The sequence below is a fragment of the Anopheles funestus genome, chromosome X (genome assembly GCF_943734845.2).
Source record: "Anopheles funestus chromosome X, idAnoFuneDA-416_04, whole genome shotgun sequence".
Classification (NCBI taxonomy): domain Eukaryota; kingdom Metazoa; phylum Arthropoda; class Insecta; order Diptera; family Culicidae; genus Anopheles; species Anopheles funestus.
Window position 1 is genome coordinate 16,056,324 of NC_064597.1, and position 22,444 is coordinate 16,078,767.

At 40.9% G+C, this 22,444-nt stretch overlaps 1 protein-coding gene across 11 annotated transcripts in view; it reads right to left on the minus strand.

The window, feature by feature from the left end:
* Positions 1-74: 74 nt before the first annotated feature.
* Positions 75-22,444, minus strand: part of LOC125764647 (streptococcal hemagglutinin) — a 72,284-nt gene continuing 49,914 nt past the window's right edge. For 9 of the 11 annotated variants that reach the window (XM_049429102.1, XM_049429095.1, XM_049429110.1 and 6 more), the window contains 7 exons: positions 16,305-16,452; positions 15,995-16,195; positions 15,321-15,905; positions 15,035-15,199; positions 10,458-10,553; positions 9,650-9,779; positions 75-2,182 (listed from right to left, as the gene is read on the minus strand). In XM_049429102.1, the coding sequence (XP_049285059.1) occupies positions 795-2,182; positions 9,650-9,779; positions 10,458-10,553; positions 15,035-15,199; positions 15,321-15,905; positions 15,995-16,195; positions 16,305-16,452 (2,713 nt within the window). In that variant the 3' untranslated portion in view covers positions 75-794. Of the gene's footprint in view, positions 2,183-9,649; positions 9,780-10,457; positions 10,554-11,747; positions 13,716-15,034; positions 15,200-15,320; positions 15,906-15,994; positions 16,196-16,304; positions 16,453-22,444 lie in introns of those variants that run through there. The other 2 variants (XM_049429149.1, XM_049429160.1) reach the window with 2 other exon arrangements.

The window sequence follows — 22,444 nt, forward strand, 5'->3', positions numbered from 1 at the left end:
CTTACGTGCAGATAGTTTAGCAGTATCAGTACGCGTTGCACCATTTTCTATCTTTTTTATTCTATCTCCCTATCTCTCCCTATCTCTCTCTCTCTCTTTCTCTCTCTTTCTCTCTTTCTATTATCTAGTTAACCACTCTCTTTGCATTTCTCATCCCTTCTTTACACTACAGAAAGACATGCAGAAATGAGGCTCAGCCATTCAACAAAATCCGCATCCGGTTTTTACATTCTCGAACAAATTACTATTACAATGCAGAGGAGAGAATGGATGTGGGAATGTATATCTGTATATATATATATATATGCCGGAATTGGAGACGATCCTTCGCAGTGTGTACCTGTGGTTCATATCTACCGTAGCTTCCAATCTTCCCATAGCTTCCCACGACAACGCACCAGAACTCTTGTGTATAACGTCTAGCGCACAAAGAAGGCAACTCTACCTAGGTATGAATGTGTATGTATATATGCATATATATAATTGTCAACACCATACTGTGGGGAATAACACGATGAGTACGCTCTGCCATCTTCCTTCTGCCAGGACATAGTATTTTCGAGTACATTACTTTCCCTTCCATCCGTTTCTTCTTCCACCTTAATATGCTCATCAAACTACTACTACACACACTCGGCAAAACCCATACGTACATTAGGGATGGCAGGATGTGTGGGAGACACTATTCAACCTACCCAAGAGTGAGACGAAACTGGTCGCTGCCGTTGCGCCGCGTCTTACACGAAAAGGTTCTTCTTATACTTCAATCGCTGCTTGTTTCGGGCAGCGCTTAATCACATGTGTACGATGTGGTTGTAGAAACGGTCCCTCAGCTCCGGGTGCTTCACCTTGCAGTGTGCCTTCATATTGTCGCGACGGGTAAACTTTTGTCCGCACACCGGACACTCATGGCTCTGCGGCCGGTGAATGTTGGCGTGGTGCCAGCGGTTCGAGACGGTTTTGTGACAGCTGACGCAGCTGTACAGCGTCGGGAAGGTGCCTGTTAGCTGTATGAACAGTGAGGAGTAGTCGATGTTGTGATCGCGTCGGGTCGTACTCGATCCACCACCACCGGATGAGCCGCTCCCCGCACCACCACTACTGCGAAGAGGACCACCAACACCGGCCGTGCCGCTACCTACAACTCCTGCTGCTGTACCCATCGCTACTTGTCCATCGGAGGGATCACCCGCTATGAGAAAACTGCCTGGTGGTGCACCACCAACACCTCCAACGCCACCAACAGCAGCACCACCATTACCACCGCACAGGGAAGCAGACGACGCAGAGGATGAGGACGATGACGACGACGACAGGGACGCCGGTGTCGGTGGGGTCGTGGACGTGACGGATGGTTTGCTGCCCCGATTGCTACCATCCGGTTGGCCGCCACTGGAGTTGAGTGCTGCTGCTGCTGCCGCCGCTGCCGCTGCTGCCGCCGCCACCGCCACTCCCGTGCGTGCATCACTGGCACTGTTAAAGGCACTGCCCGCAGCGTGGTTATGCTGCTGCAGAGGATGATGGTGCGGTGCGTGCGCCGTATGCTGATGGTGATGGTGGTGGTGGTGCTGATGATGAGAAAGGTGATGACCCCCACCGTACTGGGCTCCGTTCGCAACTCCGCTACCTGCACCTCCTGTTACTCCTGCACCTCCTCCTGATCCTGTTCCTCCTCCACCGCCACCACCTGATCCACCTCCTGCGCCTAGACTCGCTGCTAGCCGGTGATGTTCGACCAAGGACTCCACGAGGCTACCACCGAGCGGGAGTGGGACGGCACTGAAGCCAAGCATACTGGCGGCAGCGCCATCACACCCAAGCCCCACTGATACACTGCCCGATCCGCCACCGGCTACGCAGTCCGCTGAATCGGTTCGGTGGTGAATACTGCGGTTCTGCTGCTTCTCCGTTCCTACCACTGAACCACCTGCTCTACTTCCTAAGCCTGATCCCCCTCCTCCTCTTCCACCTCTTGCTTCATACTCTGCACCATCACTACTTCCATTTCCACCTCCTCCTCCTGTGCCACCTGCACGGCTCCCATTAATGCAGCTTCCTGCTCCTCCTCCTTCTGCTGCCAAAACGGCATTCACAACCACTCCTGAAGCAAGATCGTGATGATGCAAACCGGCACGATGATGATGGTGACGTGACGCCATCGCTAGACGCAACATACGGTCACCTGCAAAGCACACAGGCACACAAGAACGGCGTCACCGAGTGCGCGCCCTCACCACAACACGCCTCCGAAATGATAAACAACAACAACAAAAAACAACTAAAACTTAAACGGAATATACACCTCTCGGATGATAATCACGCAAAAATCAAAAACTGAGAACGAAAAGAAACAACACAGGAACACACGCACAACGAAACGGAAACGGGATGTGCAAAACAACAACAACAAAAAAACGGAAGGCAGAACAGAAGTGAGATACATGAACGGCAAATCAAAGGAGAGGGAAAAGATTAAAAGGATCAATGGCTAACATCGGATATTCTGATTTCGATCCAAACTGGATCGGTAATGTGTGGGGTTATAAACACCATCCGAATAGTAAACGAACTGAGCAACTGACAGTTGTAAATCCGTACACACACACCCACGCCGGGAGTAATCAATAGATTTATTATTTGAAGTTAAATAACATACGTGAGTGTGTGTGCGCGCTCCGTGAATGCATGTGTAGGTTAAAGGATTGATCGAATCCACACAAGCTTACACATTGCTCGCTTAGTTGTGTGGGTAATATTTTTATTTTTATTTTACTAAAATTTTATTTTGCTCTCCGCACACAATTCATGTTTGGTTTTCAGTGTATGCATATTTAGTGCTTTATTAGGAATGGCGGAATAGGGGAAAGGAAATACCTGCTGGATATAATCGAATTATTAGAACAAAACCAATAAATCGATGAAAATAGTTATATTTTATAGAAACAAAACAACCAAACAAAACCAGAGTGATGTAATTTGCTGACAAGAGGCTCTCAATATACGGGACTAATATTTAGCATGAGATACGTATGTATATAGGTAAATGATTATATGTTGTTTTTTATTAAAAAGTATTATTTTTTTGCAACCCGATTTTAGGTCTCACTTTGTTTTGTTTTGATTGTAATCATTTGCTTAACTTTGTTTTGTTTTGTCTAAGAATCCAAAGAAATACATATGCCGCTAACACTCAGAAACGTTCATAAATCATAATCACTAGAAACCTAGAAATACATGTCATAATCTTAAGACGGTATGAGTAAGTGTGTGTATATGTGCGTCTGTACGTAATATATATGAAAACATACTAATAAACCAACGAAAACGTGGGAAAGGAAAAACGAACGCAAGAAACAAAAAAAAACAAAGTCAATCACCAAAAAACGCAAACAAGAAACGGAGCCTATATATGTATATAAGAAAACGATAACATATTGAACTATTCTAATCGCTAAAGTTATGCGTTATTTTTTTTACTTAAGGCTATTCTTATATAAACTGCACTATATATTTTCGCTTTACATGGGGTAAAACGTATTACACTAAAACTAAATAGTAGCTCGACTCAGCATGATATTTGGATGTGGAAGGTAAGGAATGGATGGAAGAGTGTTTGGATGACAAATTAAACAAGTACAGCAAACAACAAACAACCAAAAACCCTTTACTAACGGGACCAACAAAACGAACGATCCATTGTATGGAATGGTAAACAAAATGGCAATCGTGACTTCTTAAACATTAACACACACGGTTAAGTATTAGATAATGCGAGGACTATGATAATTGGCGTTGGTTCCCAGCACTTGTATTCCCGTAAATGATGTGTGTTTGATTGCCACCGCTGTCTCAATATAACAGAACGTGACGAAACGAAAGGTGATAATGCGAAACTGCTCTATGAACGTTGAAAACGATAGAGAAATTAAAAACAAAAAAAAAAACTAAACACCGATGCACAAATTATGATTTAACAAAAAGTGTAATTGTATGGGTGTGTGAGAGATACAGAGAGAGAGAAGGAGAGGGTGTTGCAAATGCACAAGGAGAACATAGGGAAAAGAACACTAATACGTAACCGGCACCGCATCAAGCGACTAGAAAACGACACAGTTTGCACTAGGGTACAATACAGCTATAATTACACATGAGTTGTTTGGTTTTATACTTTATAATAGTGGAGCTAGGCTGTGGTTAAAAGAGATGAATACATTTCAGTGGCATGTACCAGTCTAATACTATTCTAGTGAAGGTAAGAACCGAAAAAAAAGAAAAAAAAGAACAAAACAAAACAAAACAAACAAAAAAACAAACAAACCAACAAACAAACAAACAAACAAACGAATAAAATAAACTAACAATAAATTGGCTACCACGAGAATGTTTTACTTCTGGCAATGATTCGGCACATGATGAGTACAGCGAGAGTAAATTACGCTAACGGAATTAATAAACAAAACAAAATGAAAACGATAAAACAGAAACACAACAACACAATATCGAAAAAAGGGAGCTGTCAACAAGAATTTAACGCAATGGCACGAACGAACATACAACGGTACTGCTATAAAGTTCTATCTAGTTGGCACACAATTTCAATAAACGCTAGAGAGGCATCGGTAAGGAGAAATGACGATATGAAACATGTAAACACAAAATATAAACGAAAGAACTAAGGGGAAAAAACCAAACTGTTGCTGGGAAAAATGGCGCACACTACACACTAAACGAAAGACAGGAAAAACAAAACTGACGAAGAAAGCAAAACAGAACACAATCAAAACACGTAATTAAAAATAGAACTAAAATCAAATATATGCTCATCAATAAAAAAATAAAACAAAACGATGAGAGCAAACGAAAGAGAAAAAAGTAGTTGTTTCGATCTTCTATCCACTTCGCAAACATAACAACCCTGCAGAGGGTAGGGGTGGGGTGGTTCAGGGAAAGAAAAGAATGGCAACCCATCGCCATATTCGAAGAATATTTTTTTCAACTTTTTGGTTTAGTTTTTTTCACAACTTCGAACTGTTTGTCTTATCGTTTCTTTTAGTGCTTGTATTAAATTATTTCATTTGCTTAACGTTTATTTTTGTTTTTAAAAATAACGCTTGTAATTTGTTCTAACTTTTCTTATTTTTTTGTATTGTTGTTGCTTACTTTTAATTGAGTTTTTGATCAGTCTCCTATTTTGTTCTACGTTTTAATGGTTTCAATTTCGTCTGCTTCGCGCACTTCGTAGGTTCTTGATCTTTTTGATATTTCTAGAGTTGTTTCATACATTTTGTATCGCATTACCTATTTTTTTTAACTATTTGCATAATTTCTTGTGTTTTGTTGTGCTGTGTATAATATTTGGCACATTACCACCTGTTTAAAAAATAAACAAACTAAACAAATTCAATTGACAGTGCCCGCGCGCGTTTGCGAACATTCAGGAGAAATAATTGTAGCTTGTGTACGACGAAATCAGCTGATGAATGTTTTGTGTAAATTTAAAATGTCGTCTATGGCGTTAATCAATCGCTCAGTTAACGTGATGAGAGATAGGCACCAAATGAATTATCGACCCTCATCATACTATTTTTCATTGTGTCAAAAATGAAATCAATGACTAAAGTCTTTTATATTACCGAACCTCGTACGGAATTAACAGCAGGTAAAGATTGTGATAGAACTGAGCAAACGCACCAATCATCTGCATACAACAAACGCCGTCACGAATGGGTTCCCATCTAAAGAACTATTGAATTACTATTCGTATTGCCCAAATCCCATCTTTTCCCATTCCATTCATTATGTCTAAAGATTCAAACCATCAGCCGTCCTGATGTTGCATACGAAAAAAATAAATACCTAAAAGGCTAGTTGGAGTCACCACAAGTGAGTAGAACACATTGTCAGAATTGAAAAGAAATTTCGCTTTATCCGTAAACGGTGCACACATTCAAAATGCTTAGTAATAATAAAACTGGAAATTCCTTAAACAAAACATACAGATAGAGAAAGTGTTATGACAAAAGACACAAAGAAGTTAACCACAATAAATAAACATTAAGATAGCAATATAAGCTTTGCCAGGGCAGGAGAAGATCAGAGAGAAGAATAATGATAATACAATTGAAAATTAAACACCATGAAAAGCAATGGGAATTTGTTTCAACAAGCAGTTTTGTTGATAAGGGATAAATAACACGATGAAATGGAAATGTCAAGGAGAGCACACAAATATTAATCAGGTTAATTTAATCCTCTCATAGTACTGTTTCTTACAATCTTTTGACGGAATATTATCTCGTGTGTATGTATGTTACGCATTACATTTAAATCAAGTTGCTTATTTCGCTCTCTCACTCTCTCCTTTTCTCTCTTTTTTCTTTCTCTCTCTCTCTCTCCCTCTCTCTCGCGCGCGCTATATATAGACATATAATTCTTTTTTTTCTAATGATCACTTGCTTTCTCTCTCGAACATTGTGCAGATATTTTGATTCCTATAATCAAAACTGGTAAGCGAAGATTTTGCAATGCATGCATATATTCAGGGGACACCTTTGACGTTGGGACTTTCTGCTATTAAATTAGTGGATAAAAAATACCATAAACTGTATTCATTTCGAACAAATAGGTAGATTCACTATCATCGATTTCAATAAACATTACGTTCCCATCCGCATTGACCCAAAAGATTGATTGATTGATCTCGCTCTCTAGCAATCGATGCGTACGTTTTGAAGTATGCGCCCAGCCGGGGTTCAGAAGGCGCACACACAAACAATAATATGCGGTAGTAGTTCACGAACCAAACCGAATACAACGGACCCACACGACGCAACCGTGCCAATATACAAATGTGTATGCGGATAGTAGAGAGGAATAAGTATGCACGCAAAGGTAAAGATATAGAAACAAAAATCGAAAAGAAACATCGTATATCGAAAAATACTTACTCGCAGCAAAGAAATATTGACGATTGATTTGCATAGCGATACACACGTTTGCGTTTACATTTGTATAAAGGTGTGTGTATATGTATATATACGTAGGTTTTTTTAAATATATAAAACAAAGTCTATACAATCACGAGCCCTCGCGTGCACATGGCGTATACCGAAACAGGCAGATCAAACAACAAAACCTTGACTGCATATAAGATTTGCCGTAGAAAGAAATTTACAATTTGATTCCGCTTTTTTGCCTTACGGTCTGAAACGATCGCTGAACTCAAATATAATTTACGGAAGAAGAAGTAGAAGAAGAAGAAGTAGTAGTAGTAGTAGTAGTAGTAGTAGTAGAAGTAGAAGTAGAAGTAGTAGTAGAAGAAGAATGCGAGGAAGAATAAGAGATAAAAGAAGTTATAAGAATAAAGAGATGATTAAAGATGAAATATGAAACGAAACAAAATTGAATACGAATGAAGATGTGGAAAGAAAGATTATAAAAAAGCAAATGTGATAAATGAACAAAGGAAAGAAAACCAAACTAAAAAGGACGGACCAACATTAAACACAGTATAAAATATGCAACAAAAAAAGATAACAAAAAAGAGAATAAATTAGGATACTAGATGTCTACAACAACAGTTTCGTAACTGGTTTGTTACGCTTATACGAATGATGTTCGAGAACATAGGCACACAAATATTGGGCGCCACTGAAACATGCCCAAACAAACAAACAAAAAACAGTGAATCGCAGCAAAACAGAAGGACGGTACCGGTAATACAAAAAAAAACAATATATCAATTATATTCAGTGTGAAACTTGCACAATCAACATGAAACAAAACAAGGATGATTCGAAAATAATTAAATAAAACAAACGGATTAAAATTGAACTGATACATGTACAAACAGATCGATTTTCTCTTTCAAACGAATAAAAGAAAGAAGAAAAATCATCACAAAAGAAATTTGTCAAGAAGTAAATGGATGTGACTAAAAAGTAGGAAAAGAAAAAGGCCCAAAAATAAAGTAAACAATGAAGTTTGAAACATATCATCGACACAATAGTTTTGTCCCGTGGTTTCAAGCGAATGGATATTTAAAAAAGAAAACATTATTATTATATTATAGCACTTGGAAGGAAAAGCCCAAATAATGAATTTAAAAGGAATGTGAGCGGGGAAGAGCCTTAAATTCGCCGAGTAACACAGCATGAACTAAATTAAACACAATTTCGCAAACAACAAACAATATTGGCAGGAGTGTAAAAAACAATAAAACAAAACAATTAAAAAAACATAGAAAGACTGAAAAACAAATCGATATCTACAAACATTCACCGTTAATTTCTACAGCTCAGTATTAGCATTTAATAGCGACAGTAAACAGTGTGTGAGAGTAACGGAAATAAAAAAACAGAAAGAAAGGATTAAAAAATGAAAACATAAACAACAACAAAGGAAGTTCGATAATGAGAGAGCGAGAGAAACTGGAAAATAGTATACCGGAATAACTTGGTTTAAATGAAAGAAAATGTATACATTGTGTCACGAATAACAGATGTGAAGTATATCGAAATACAAACATACAAATATATTTATCAACCACGATGAATTATTCGTAATGTATAATCTAGATAGCTACGTTAGATGCGTGTCATTTCTAAACAGAGAGCATAATATACTAGAGTAGCGGTATGTAGTTTAAATATTGTAATACTACTAAATATCATAAGAATACTACGAAACAGTAACTATAGTAGATAAAAAGATAAAGGCATATTGAAATAAAAACCGAACAATACAATTACAAAAGAGGTAAGTAGTGGTCAGTAACGATAGGAGGTAAAGGTAAAACAATCGAACGTGTAGTGGAGTGTGTGGTTATTATAAGGCTTAAATTGTGTGTCAATTTGCTATAGATTTTGCAAACATATAACTAAAATACGCAAGTATAGGATAATGGTAGTAGTTATAGTAGTAGGCAGTAGTTGTGGTAGTAGTAGTAGTAATAGTAGTAATAGTAATAGTAGTAGCAATAATGATAAAGATGATGAGCAACGTCAACTAAATAAAAGATATATATATCTGTGTGTATGTGTGTGCGTGTGAGTGAGCGCTTGCGTGTGTGTAGATGTGTGATGGAATGTTCGTGTGGTTGTGTGTTCTATTGTGTTGTTTTGCATGTGTGGTGTGTGTGCTGTATTTTTTCTTCTTTTTGTGTAGCAATGGGAATAGAGTAACAGGAAAATGATAGAGAAAATAAACAGTAATAGAAAAAAAACATCAAAGCGTTTGAGCCGAAAATTAAAAAATCGATACCAAAACTAACAAGAGCAAATATATGTAGATATATATATAAGTATATGGATTCACAAATGGTACTACAAAAACAGTCTCCGAAAAAGGAACAAAACAAGGAAAAACATTAATCATCGAAGTTAAAAGATTATTTGTTTTACAGTTTAAATTTAAATAAATAGGTATAAATTGTTCCTATAAATATATTCAATTCTCAACGCATACATAAGCGCTGTACACCAACACAGCCCTAGCTGGATTGCATACGTGGCTTATGTATACGTCGTCGCAAGAGCGTAGGATATTCTAAGAAGGGAGATTACAGACAGACAGGAGTTTAGCAGATTAAATTAAGAAGAATAATATTGATAAAAAAACAATAAGAAAAAAATCGTATTCGTTCGCTCACCATCGATATTGTCTGGATGATCCGGATGTGACAGATGTGCATCACTGTCACCGCTCTCGTTGAGCGACGCCATGTTACCGGGCGCTAGGATGTTGTTCATATCGTCCGCATTCAAATTGATTGGTATTGGCTGCGATAGTGAAAATGTAAACAAAACAGAGAGCAAGATAGAGAGAGAAAAGGAAAAAAATAGAAAAGATCGAAACCGATTAGTCGAGGCAAAATTGGTTTGAAAACTGGAGGTATTTCGCGCAAGGCTACGTAGAATCAAAAGGATGCGATTTGAACCGGGATAAATGAACAATGCATAGGATAAAAAAGCGGCCTTTATATTGGAAGTACACACACACACGTCTCGACGACACCCACACGATCATCCCTTTTCTTCTCACCATAAACCTTTCCTCCCATACCACCCATCCCACCCTTATTCCCATCAGGCGTCGTAATTGAAACGGAAGCCAGATTTGCCAACGAGAACTGAATGCCCAGGCACACACCTGGCAGCAACTGAGCAGAAAAGCGAAAGGAAAAGTCTACAAACAAAATAACTCAAAATAACTTAATCTTTACTAAAAAGTAACGCGCTACTAAGGACCTCTATTGGGTTGCTATAGAGAAGCAGCAGAAGGAACAGGAACAGGAATCAGGTCGCCAGGGGTCAGAATATGTGTGGCTGTCTGTTAGGTGTATATATACAAAAATATATATATACATATGAATGCACGTGTTTTTGTATCAGTGTTTGTGGGTGATGGAGGGGGATGGAGGGGAGTTGGGGTAAGTACTGTGTATGCGCGTTAGTTACATGTTTCGATTTGTGGCGCAGATGGTTGAGGTGCGCGTGCGGTTCGAGTCCGATGCTCGCAGACATCTCGTCAGCATACAGCGGCAACTTGAGGGGCTGGAAGAAATATAGGGCGAGGTTTTTTTGAAAGAAGGAATGTAAGGAAGAGAAGGTAAGAGAAAAAGAGAAAGAGAAAACAATCCTGATAGAGTCCTTTTCAGTAACTAAATAAAGGCAGCGTATACTAACTCTCTTACATTCATACACATGCACGTACACAAAAGCGCAAGATACAAGAATCACATCTCGAAGTAATTGATTGGGAAAATCCTAACGGGGGAAAAAGGGGAGAAGCTTCGAGATAACATTGGTTTAACAGCAGTTTATTAACTAGCCGACTAAAAACCCTAACAGTAGTATCGTCCCTCATTTCCACCTCATCAGCCCATACAAATAGTGGTAGAATCGATCAGAATGTATCGAATGTTCGTATGTCTCGGCGCATAATTACATCAATTCGTATCTCCCCGTCCCAGCTTTAATACTGGGTTACATTCGTAATAGGAAAATAGCCCATCCAGACAGAGTACCCACTGCCTTTATTGCCACTCTTGCACGTTCGTCCGAATGCACACCGAAGATCCTTGCCTTTTACTCTTCACTTTCCAACGATTGCACAAGTATCTCCGAAAACTGTACATCCACAGTTTCCAGGCCTCATATCTCCTGCTGATAATATGATTGCGTTCCGGTAAAAAGGGATTAGATTATGAATTTATAATGAGCTACAAATGAATAGTCGATGTCCTCTATGCCAACTATCAAGCGCAAGTCTGTATTCGTACCCTTTAGCATTTCTGAGCTGTAAGTTTGCGGGATTCGTATTCACCAAACACTCTGGCAACTTGGCTATAAAGAGGACAATCTAATTTTTCTACTTACAAATTGCATTAGCTTGGATTAGTCGTCATTTACCCATGTCCAACCGAGAACAATGTGACATTCCAGTGTCCCTGGTCACCGATCCAATGCACCAGTTTCTCTATAAGCACATGAAGAATAACTTCCCCCGTATGGATGACTTGACACGCTTGAATCAGATCTCATACGATCCGGTGTTCTTCATTACCAAGGTGAACATTTCCCCCTTTAGCTTATATTCTGACATGCTTAACTCGTACCACGAACTTCATTCGTGAACTCTCTGTCCCTTTGCGAGATTATACCAACCGGGAGAATGAAGTTCGCTATGGTAAGAACAAGGTGGAAGCACATGTATTTTGCATAGGAAATTGACACGCTTGCGCACGCTAAAGTTGTCGATAAAAGTTCAGATTTATTTTCAATATTGCTTTCTTTTAGTCTTGTTTGTATGCTTGCGCGACAAGAAGCTCCTTCGAGGTACAACACTACCTAGTAGTACAACACCTAGTATTAATGACACCACGTGTCATTAAACATACTTAAATATAAAAAATATACAATTTTCATTCGTAGACGTTCCATGCGTTTGTTGCAGTATGTTTGCAAGCTGCCCGTTTTTTTTTGCGAGGATGACATAACCTCAAATATGGCCACTGTTCATGTAGTACAGTAGAAATGTTGGCACTGTGGTGCATTCTCTCTTTGCCGGATGCACGATGTTAATTCCTATTCCCAGACATTCCTACATAGCGAGCTTATGTAGCTGAGCTTTAGATGGTGGTCATCGCTCTTCTTGCTTCCCTGGCGTAGTGTGCAGAAAGCAAGTAGGTGAAGACGGAATGGTGATGGTCAGGGTGTGGCACCATCTGACGGTGCGTTTTTAGCGGCAGTAGTAGTAGCGGTGGTAGTAGTAGCAGTAGTAGTAATAGTCGACTTCCCACGACTATCACAAACCGACGATTCCGTCTTCATGGTGCTAAGACGCACCTCGGTCGCTTCCCGCTCGCTGCAGAGCCGATGTGCCTTACACTTGTCGTGGTGGTTCACGATCTCTAGCCGGAAGTTCGAATTACCTTCGGCAAATGACGTCCTAATGTCCGGTATGTCGCCGCTCCAACGGCGACAGTACGTGCAGAACATATAGTTCTTTTCCTCGTCGTACTTGAGCCACTCGAACTGGTCGAGCCAGTTCAATCGAAAACGGCCACCCTTGCGGGAGCTGGTAGTAGCAGCAATCATCTTTCCTCCACCACCCCCACCGTGAGCTTTCGTGCCGGAACCGGTTCCGCTGGAAGCAGTCCGGTACGGAATGGTTGCAGATGGTATGATCGCTGTGGCTTTGCCACTCCCACCGGATGTTACAGCGAATGCCGCCTCAAAGATTGCATCAGTTTGGGCGTCCTCTTCACTCTTGGTGGCACTACCACTACCGCCATCACCACCACTATCGCCATCAGTTGTACGACCGCAGGCTGTACTGTGGAACGCTTCAACAGCGGCTAGCAACGATGAGCGCGATATCCCTGCCATTCGGCTTCCCTTGCCACCACCCTCACTATGATCACCTCCTCCACCTTCTCCACCAGCACTACCAACACCAACGTCACCCACACCACTACCACTACCCATCAGATGTGCCTTGTGCGCTAGCAGATAGCGTTGCAGGCAGGACTTGCTTTCCGGCCAGTTCGCAACGGCGAGTGCGACGGCGGCGGCTGCAGCAGCAGCAGCAGCATCACCACCAATTCCTCCTGCATCAACGCCTACTCCAACTCCTTCGCCTGGTGCTACCGTTCCTTGTGCGGGTGACGAAGCGCTCCGCTTTCCCGGCGGTTCAAGCTGCAGGGCGTTCGAGAGCAGTAATGAGCGCTTGGGCTGCTGATACCGTGTCGACAGTGCCGCGACCTGCCTGTGTCCACCACCAGCACCTCCTCCTCCTCCACCTACACCTCCTCTACCTGCTGCTCCTACTCCTACTCCTCCTTCACCCCTACCGCCATCGACTGCGTATACGTGCCGCACGGAGGAAGGCGAGGAGGCAGAGGAAGAAGCAGAAGCAGAACAAGCGGAAAAGGAGATGGCGCTGGTGGTGGTGGCAGCGGTACGCGGGACGGCAGAAAGCGAAAGGGACGGAAGGAGTAGGGAGGCGGAGCTGGTAGTAGCGATGGTAGTGTTCTTGGTGATGGCGGGGAGCGGCGGCACGACGGTGTATGTTGCCGCCGCAGCCGCAGCCGCCACCATCGCCGTGGCTGCCGCCGCCGCCGTCGACGTCGCCGGTGAAGCCGATGATGACGGTGAAGCTGACATGATCGATGCAGACGGTTGTGCTTTCGATTCGTCTCCCCAAACATTTTTCTGTCAATACAATAGGAAGGGAAGGAGGAGTCAGTGCATGTCTCTCTTTTTCTATTGCTTTGTCGTGATTGGCAATGTGCGAGGGTGGATAGTGGATAGTGGGCGGTGGTGGTGAGATTGGGGATGGTGGAGGGGGTGAAGGATGGAATAGGGTTGGAGATTAGGTGAGAAATGGGAAATCTGGGAATAAGGGATGTATGCAAGGAAGGAAAAGAGAGAGAGAGAGAGAGAGAGAGTGAACGACATATGCTTTCCTTGACTGCCCATACGCATTATGCATGGCAGTAGTAATATTAGTGTATGTAATCCCTTCGCTCTCTATCTTTCCCCCGCCAACTCCCCTTTTCACTACCAACCTTCCCCTTCCCTTTTTCTTTACCCTACTCCCAAATATCCATCCATAACGTTTTCAGTTCCCAACCGGATGTTGATAGACCTAAAGATTAGTTAGGAATGGGGAATATATGCATCTATGAAACATTCTATTGTTAAAAGGGGTAGGAACCATATGTTGGCCAGGAAAAAAACAAATAAAAACAAAACAGAACTAATGGGAGTACTAACGTAAAGGAGGTGGACACCCGGTGTGATAAAACTGTTGGCGATGTCCTTAGAAAGCTAGATGCGATTGAGGCATCTTATGCATTAGATCACGCAGTAATAGAAATCTATGAATGCATGAAGCTTTTCATCAAGCTTGCTCACTACGTAACCATAGACATTAGCAAATACAACTCAAATGTTTACAATATATCACATAACATTAAAAAACACCTTAGTTGTATACACTTTATGCCAAACAATCATCGTATCGGCGAGGTAGAGTAACCTTACCAATGGCTCCAATGACATTGTTTTTTTTCAACATTGTTTTTTTTCAGCGATAAATCGACGATAATAGATTAACTAAGCTTATGAGAACAGCTTGTTTCTTTATCAACAATGTTTCTTGTTTACTGGAATGCGTCTATGTTTAAGAGCCACTGAATCATGCAGGAATGCGGAGGAGAAATATAACTTCAGCCTAATATTTCAAAACATTAAGAGGTCGAAGGATTTTTTTAACGATGGCACATCTGTAAATAATCTTGACATTCATCCCAATAGATGCCCACACACAAACTCACACACACGCTGCGTATAGATAGCAAGCGAACCCTAATCGAGACAACGAGAACGACATTTCGACAAAACACAGAACAGGTACGGGCGCACTCTTGCTAAACCGTAACGAGGCACTGGGGACAAACGAATGGGGGAGAGGGGGATTTTTGTTATGAAGAGCAAAAAGGATGAAGCCCGGAACCGTTCGGACCTACCTGCATCAGGTCGGAGGACAGCGAATGGCGCACTGGTAGTTCCGGCAGCTCCTGCTTGATGCCGCTGAGCGGATGGCCCGCCAGCGGATGCACCGGTGCTGGTGAGCTCACCTTGAACTCGTCGTCTGGTTTGGGGCTCTGCTTGAAGCTACTGTGTGACGATGCCTATAACGCGGGTGGAAAAAAAGACGAAGAAACAAAATAAACGTTAGGTTTGATGCCGCAGAGGTGGAAGAGGGCTTGGTATCTCAATCACTCCTTCCTTCTGTTTCCGATATGGGCTCACCTGTGATTCATAACCTCCTTGTCGTTCGTTCATTAGGGAGGGCGTCGAGGGCGAAGAGTTATCACAGGTGGTGGACATTTTACGTTTCTTCTTATTCTCTACCGTGCTAATTTCGCGATCCTCTGCCGGCAGGTAATCGCGATCGTCCACCAGGGCGGACTGCATCAGATCAATGCTCGCACTCCGGGAAGGTTGCTGTTGCTGTACCGCTGCACCGGAACCGACGTGCGGATGATGATGGTGGTGGTGTGTTTGATGTGTCGGTTGTTGATGCTGCTGCTGCTGCTGTTGTTGTTGCTGCTGCTGTTGTTGTTGCTGCTGTTGCTGCTGTTGGTGCGTTTGTTGTTGCTGTTGTTGCTGCTGCTGGAGCCGTTCGAGCTGGTCGTGCTCGCTGAGCTCTTTGTCGCGCAGCGGTCCATGATGCAGGGAGTTGTTGTTACTGCTAATCGTGTTGTTATTGTTGTTGGACACATTTGGTAGCGTCAGGGTGTCGCGCTCATCCCTTGAGTCCCGGACACGTTCCGAGCGTAGTTTGTCCGCATCGGCCGAATAACGATCAGCACTACTTTCGGTCAGTCCTCGTACCTAGAAAAACAGTATGTGTCACCAATAAAAAGATGTTAGCTATTTGAAATCATTTGCCCATATATTTCTTTTACACCGAATATACTAACCTTGAGACTCTCGGCCGTCTTGAGAAAGTTTTGCAAATTATGCTGGCCCACGTTCACCTCACCCTGGTACATAAAGTCGAGCAGGGCGCGCATCTCGTTCACCTCCACATCCCGCAGGTAGATGATCGGATGCGGATGCTTGTTCTCGACGAATATCTGCTCGAAGTATGGACTGCAAGCGGACAGAATGGCTTGATGTGCCTGCAAATAAAACGAAACAAGAAAACAACAACATTGAACGTTAATATTGTTTTTGCTGCTATAACAACAAAAAATAGGGATTCTCTCCATGAGAGCCGTGTGGATTTACTTTAACGATTCCTTTGTCGCAGGCCAGCGTGACGTCGCACAGTTTCTCATCTTGCAGCAGCGTGGTGAGCACGGTGGTTAAATTAGACTGATGATTGTTCCAGCGCAGACAGTATTGCTGGTCCATGATGCCGGTGTCGGTGCTGTTCCTGTTGTTGGTAACCGTTGCGCAGTGAGGAAAAGAAAAAGAAAACACGTTATTGCATTCGTTCATTGTACCGACTCATTACCTTCCCATTTTTGCATTCCCCGGTTTAGAAAAAAAATAAAACACCTTTGATTGTGCTTTCTTCCACCTGGCCCAATATATTAGCTCTACTTCTCGCGCTCGAACGTTCGAGTACTTAGGTTTGGGTTGCCAAATATCACCACGGTGTCTATGCCCGGAAGATAGAGCCGAGAAATAAGCAAACCCGCAACAATTAGTCGATAAAAGTAACAACAATAATACTACTCTGCACCGAACACGGAGCGCTCTATCAGCGTTCAACAAATTTTGCGCCCACTTTGCAATGCAGCTAAAGATATATTTTTTTTTTTTCGAAAGTCACTCCCAAAGCCTAACTTTCTGCCGCGCTAGTGTCTTTAATTGGTATTTAGACCGTAAAATAAAAATATCTCCTTCCTCCACGAAGCGACCCTCTTGTGTTCCGATCCTCTGATCCAGCAAGGGCTCGAGTGTGATAAGCGGCCGGTCACACTTCTGGGAAGAAGGTTCACGTTTTCGACCTTAATAAGTGGCCATTCACTGTATCTATCAACTCTCCCGGCCCACGCACGTTTGTTGATCATTTCTGTCTTCTTTTTGTTGTATCTCGATGAACAACAGGATGAAAGCTTCATGGGAAGAAAATGCAAACTGACGAAAAAAAAAAGCACAATTCGTATCAAATGGCAAATTTCTATCGCTAACTCGAAACTGTTCTCACGTGTACATTTGTGTCTTCGCTTTAATTTACCTTTCTATGGGACAGTGCTCCCCTTCCGCCCGACCTAACCGACTATCTAGCCGAGCGAGAGAAAGAGACAGGGTAGTAAAAATTCGGCTTGAGAATGAACTGAAAATGGTTCGCGAATTGAATCGTTCTTCGCCTAAGCGAACCTTGGGCTTAATAGCAATTAAAGCAATATGAAACCTCATATTTCTTCCCTTCTGGCTGCTTCATGGCTCAAAGATCTAAAGCCGGTTAGTATTGAGCAGAGTCTGCTAACTGTCTTATTTTAATGCATCTGAACTTCTTCACGTATTCTTTTTTTCTTTTTCTTTTTTCATGAACAACGACCTGGCCGTATTGATATTATAGTATATAATATTTATAAAAAAAATGTATTCTGACGTTGATCAGCTTAACAAGGCTCAAGATACAATTTAATTCTCTACTCCAAACAATTGTGCAATATTCTCGACATAGAGGAAATACTGCGTGTTTCTGAATTCAATGTATAGCAATTATTTTGCAGTTTGAAAGTGGAAAGACATCTCCGCACATTTGATCCACTGATCGGTTTGCATGAAAAAGTTTTGAGAAATGCTTCAACTCGTCCTTAGAACTGGTATCAAAAAATCGAATGCATTAATCTTAATTAGAATTTTTTGAAATATTTATCAATAATCTGTTATTGAGGTACCCTACTATGCTTTCATTGAAATCTTTTATAGAATCTGAAAGATTTGTGAGAGAATTTTTATTTGCTTTAAAGAATAGCAAGTTATTTAATAGTTATACTCCAGTTAATTGAGTTTTTAGAACCGATTGTCACCTCTTCTTCTCTCTTATTCTTCAACAACTGTAGAGTTCATAAATATCTAATATGGTGGAGTATCTTCCTTCCACCACGGATGACTTCAGACAAGCTCTAGTTTTTTTTGTTGGTTTTTGGGTTGTGAAAGTCGTTTTCAAAATCATCGTACAGACACCGACACCCATAGGAGGTATCTCATATCTCGCGTTAGTACCAGAGATTCATCCTTCCAAATACCGAGCGAAGAAAACATTGCTGAGAAACAAACCGCATCATCCGATAGATGATTCACTGATTAAAAAAAAACTGACCAATCAATATAGCGTCACCAAGCGCTCTTTTCCATTTCTCGATGCTCTCCTTTCTCCCCTCCCACAGTCCAGAAACCCAAATTTCCTTATCGCGTGAAATACCTAAACCATGCGCAAACCGAAAAGGACCTAAATGTCACCAAACTATTAAAAACAACAAACAGCAACAACAAAAAATGGCACCATCGGAATGTCAGAAGCAGGAACAAGTAACAACAATAGCAAAACCCGAAGAAACGGCCATAAAGATCTCCCCCGAAACTGATCAACGAAAAATCCCTTTCGAAAATATTTCTACAAAATCAAATAAAACCCCAAATGCAATCGGTTCGGTGCGCGAGAAGAGGGCGGCATCCGGAGGAGGCGAGTAGGACATTTGAAACTTGTGCCAATAGAGGCGGAAAAAAAACGAGTGGTGGCATTTTTTTTTTCGCTCGTGTTTTGTTTTGTGTGTTACCCTCTCTGCTGGGTTGTTTTATTAAAAATCAACATATTGGAAACCTCCAAAAAAGCAGCAAACCACACATTCCCAAGCCAGCAAAAGAAGGCAGAGAGAGAGAGAGAGGAAGAAGAAGATACAATCCGAAATATGTTGAGACCAGCCAAAAACAACCAGGAACAACAACAAAAAAAACACTCGCAAACTTGCATATATACGAAAAGGTATTATAATAAAACTACCACACTGGTGAATACAATAAAAAAAAGCAGGCACAGCCAAAATTCGCCATCAATAACAGCACGGAATTAGAAATTTGCAAATATTTACATATTATTAACATTAAATTTGATTGCAACCCCCCCAAAAACCAGTTTGTCGTTTTCCTAACCTTTGCGCCCAAAGTGAGACTACTTTTTGGTTGGGCTTAAACAACATCAGCGAAAAAAAAAGATGAAAAGACGCACCACCATGTACACAAGCACGAGCGCACACATGTGCACGTGCTATATCATTGGCGTTGAGTGCTTTTTTTATGAACAGATTTATCATACACACATTCACACTTAACCCTACACTTTTGTGTTAATTTTCTTCCATTGATAGAGAAAATATTGTGCTTCTTTTTTGAAAAAGAAGAAGGAAAAAATACTGAAAAACACGCTTCTACTGAAGATATTTGCGTTGCAAATTATTAAACTCCCTTTTTACTCCCACCTTTGTCACAACAAACAAAAAAATGAACACACACGCACCTTAAAAAAACACATCAAAAACTGCATGCTTTCACTGGACCGATCGGATAAAAATTCAAAAAACCGATTTCTATGACACTTTGCCCTTTACATCGAGCGCGCCATGTTGAATGCGCGGGAAATGGCGCTAGGGAGGAGAAGGGGTTTGAAAAGCTTTTAAGCTCAAATACAATAAAAAAACCGAAATCGATAAAACACGCGCTCGTACAAGACAATGTAATCCCCGGTTGAAAGTGGTAGAATTAAACGACAAACATTTGAACCAATTTACGAGCGCTACACGCACACACACACACACTGCCGGTAAAGGGTTCTCAAAATTCGCAATTTAATCACCTTTAACAGTGGGAGCAAACTTTTGTATGATCTATTTTTTTCGTACGATTATTTTACGGGTTCTTTGCGTATAATAATTGTGAGCTGGTTTAATGCGAATCTCAAATGCAAAAAGGCAAATCAGTTGGCTGGCAGTTCTCAGTACGAGAATACTCTCGTTCGGCTTGCATAATCGCACGAGATCTTGGTTAGCTTTTGACTTCATGTTACAGGTAGTCACAGTAATAGTCATAGTCCTGGCTACGAGCAAAGACAGCATGCGTACCACAATTGAACAGATATCAGGATATACCTTCTTGAAGGCGTTTTTACTATCCGCTCTCATTATAAGCAATCTCAGTGAAATAATTTCTTACAGAATGTTCATGTAAGTATCATTTAACACATAACTGCATGTATTTAATTGATTGAAAACGTCAGAACTCTAACGTCAAAACAAAATTAATTGAATCAACATCAAAGTCGAATAACCTAATTTGCAGGTTATTTGGTAATACTAATATTATTCTCCTTCGCAAAAAGCAATTACAGCTGACATAGGCCAATACTAAATATCATCAAATTATAAATATAATCGAGAATAAGGTGCAGTACTATTAGTTAAATGCTAAATTGAAACAATGCACGAATCTATTATAAGCTTTTCCTGAGCTACGTGGTACTCGTATTGTACGGATTTTACTGATGAAAGTTTGAGGAGTTTTTTTTGTGGATTTCAATACTGAATTAGCGGGTTTTTTTTCAATATTTTCAAAAACTTTCAAAGTAATTTGAAGTATTATCAAAAATATTTTTGCCTCAATTGTTAAAATAAACAGAACATTAATTTGTAGAAATATTAACTTTGCACATGCTTTATAACATGCAACATAATATTCAATCCTTTACTATTAAATATAAACAATGACATATTTTCGCAACACTGGAAGACTCTATCCACTATCAGCAGAGATCCTTGAGAAAAGCCCATTTAAGGCTTCCGATGAACGTTGTTTAAAAATTCATTTGTTATTCTGCGCATCCATTCCATTCATTTAAATCTTCAATATCTTAAAGTACTGAAGGAAAATGACAGTTAAATTTACACATCTAATGTCATTTCAGGCAGGTGTGTCAAACTGGCGCCCGACTTTGGATGCTGCAAAACTTTTGTCGTGCTCGAATTTGAGTGAATTCTGCGCCTTGTTCCCAAATTTTTGGGTAAACTCAATTACTCGAGCAACTATGGAGGCACATACCATTCCGAAACATTTGTGTTCTCACAAGAAAGCAAATAAATACACCACCGGGTCGTCCCAAATACAATGCTCATCAACAATTAAACCGAATATCGATAAAATTGTGACAAACAAACGTTGCCCGATTACACGCGAGAAATGTAACAAATAGATTTGTTACAAAAACAATACTGAATTGAAACATGACCGAACTGCATAAGCAACTGAAAGATATTAAAAATAAGACATTTGTAAATTTTTTATTTTTTTAAATTTATTTTGTTGAACCATGTTGATGTTCTTTTCAAATTCAACTTTGGGATAAAAAATTATCGGAAATGAGTAAATGTGGCCCGTCTATGAAATGAGTTTGACACATCTGATTTAAGCTATGAAATGAGCAACACACTAATCGATCCTTTTAGATTGGTTTAGAATTGCAAACTGCCGAATAAATACAGAAGAGATAAATGTATTTAATCGGCAATTTTAAATACTGGCCGTGATGAATTTTGTTTGACTTGTAGCCATATTGAAATGACATTTTTATTTTTTTAATCTCAATAAAAATGACATTTTAAATTCTTGTCTTGCTAGTGTGGATGCTTATCATGATCTTCAGTACTGCTTCTAAAAAGCATCCCTAAAAAAACGAAATATCGACACTCTGCCACCAGCGAGATGATCTTAAATGCGTTCTAGCGGTCTGTGAGACACCTAGACAATGAAGAGACCAGCCAATTCGATGGGTTTCTCCTTCTTAAATGTTTGTCAATTCTTCTTCCTTTACCACCGCTCGCCTTTCTTCCCCATTCCCCCGGATTCATTAAGCATTATTTTTGCCAGGCCCGCCGTTCCAGGCGGAGTGAAATCGCAAAACATCGAACCAAACACTCCTGACCTGTTTGTGTGTGTTTGGATTCGTGGCGTGCGCGGGCAACCATTTTCGGGGATGGTTTGGGGATTTTTAAAATAGAACATTCTAACCCTCCATCGTTTGCCCTTTTTTTTTCCTTGCAAACTCCACTCCTCTCGTTTGCCACCCCGAGAAACAGCATTCATCGGGCAAATATGGCATGCGCAAAAAAAAGGGTGCACTTCACCCCCCCACACCTTAAGGAAACAAAAAGCAAAACAACAAAAACCGGTGCAGAGTGGTGAGAGGGGTAAACGAAAAAAAATATATATATGTTCACACACACACACACACACACGCTCACAGATACACCCCAATAAACATCTTTTGGTTGGGAGATGGTGGAGGGCCGCGCATCCCCTTGCGGGGTTATTCTCGAGGGGTTGATTTGCCATGTGCAGAAGGGATAGCAATATGATTGCAT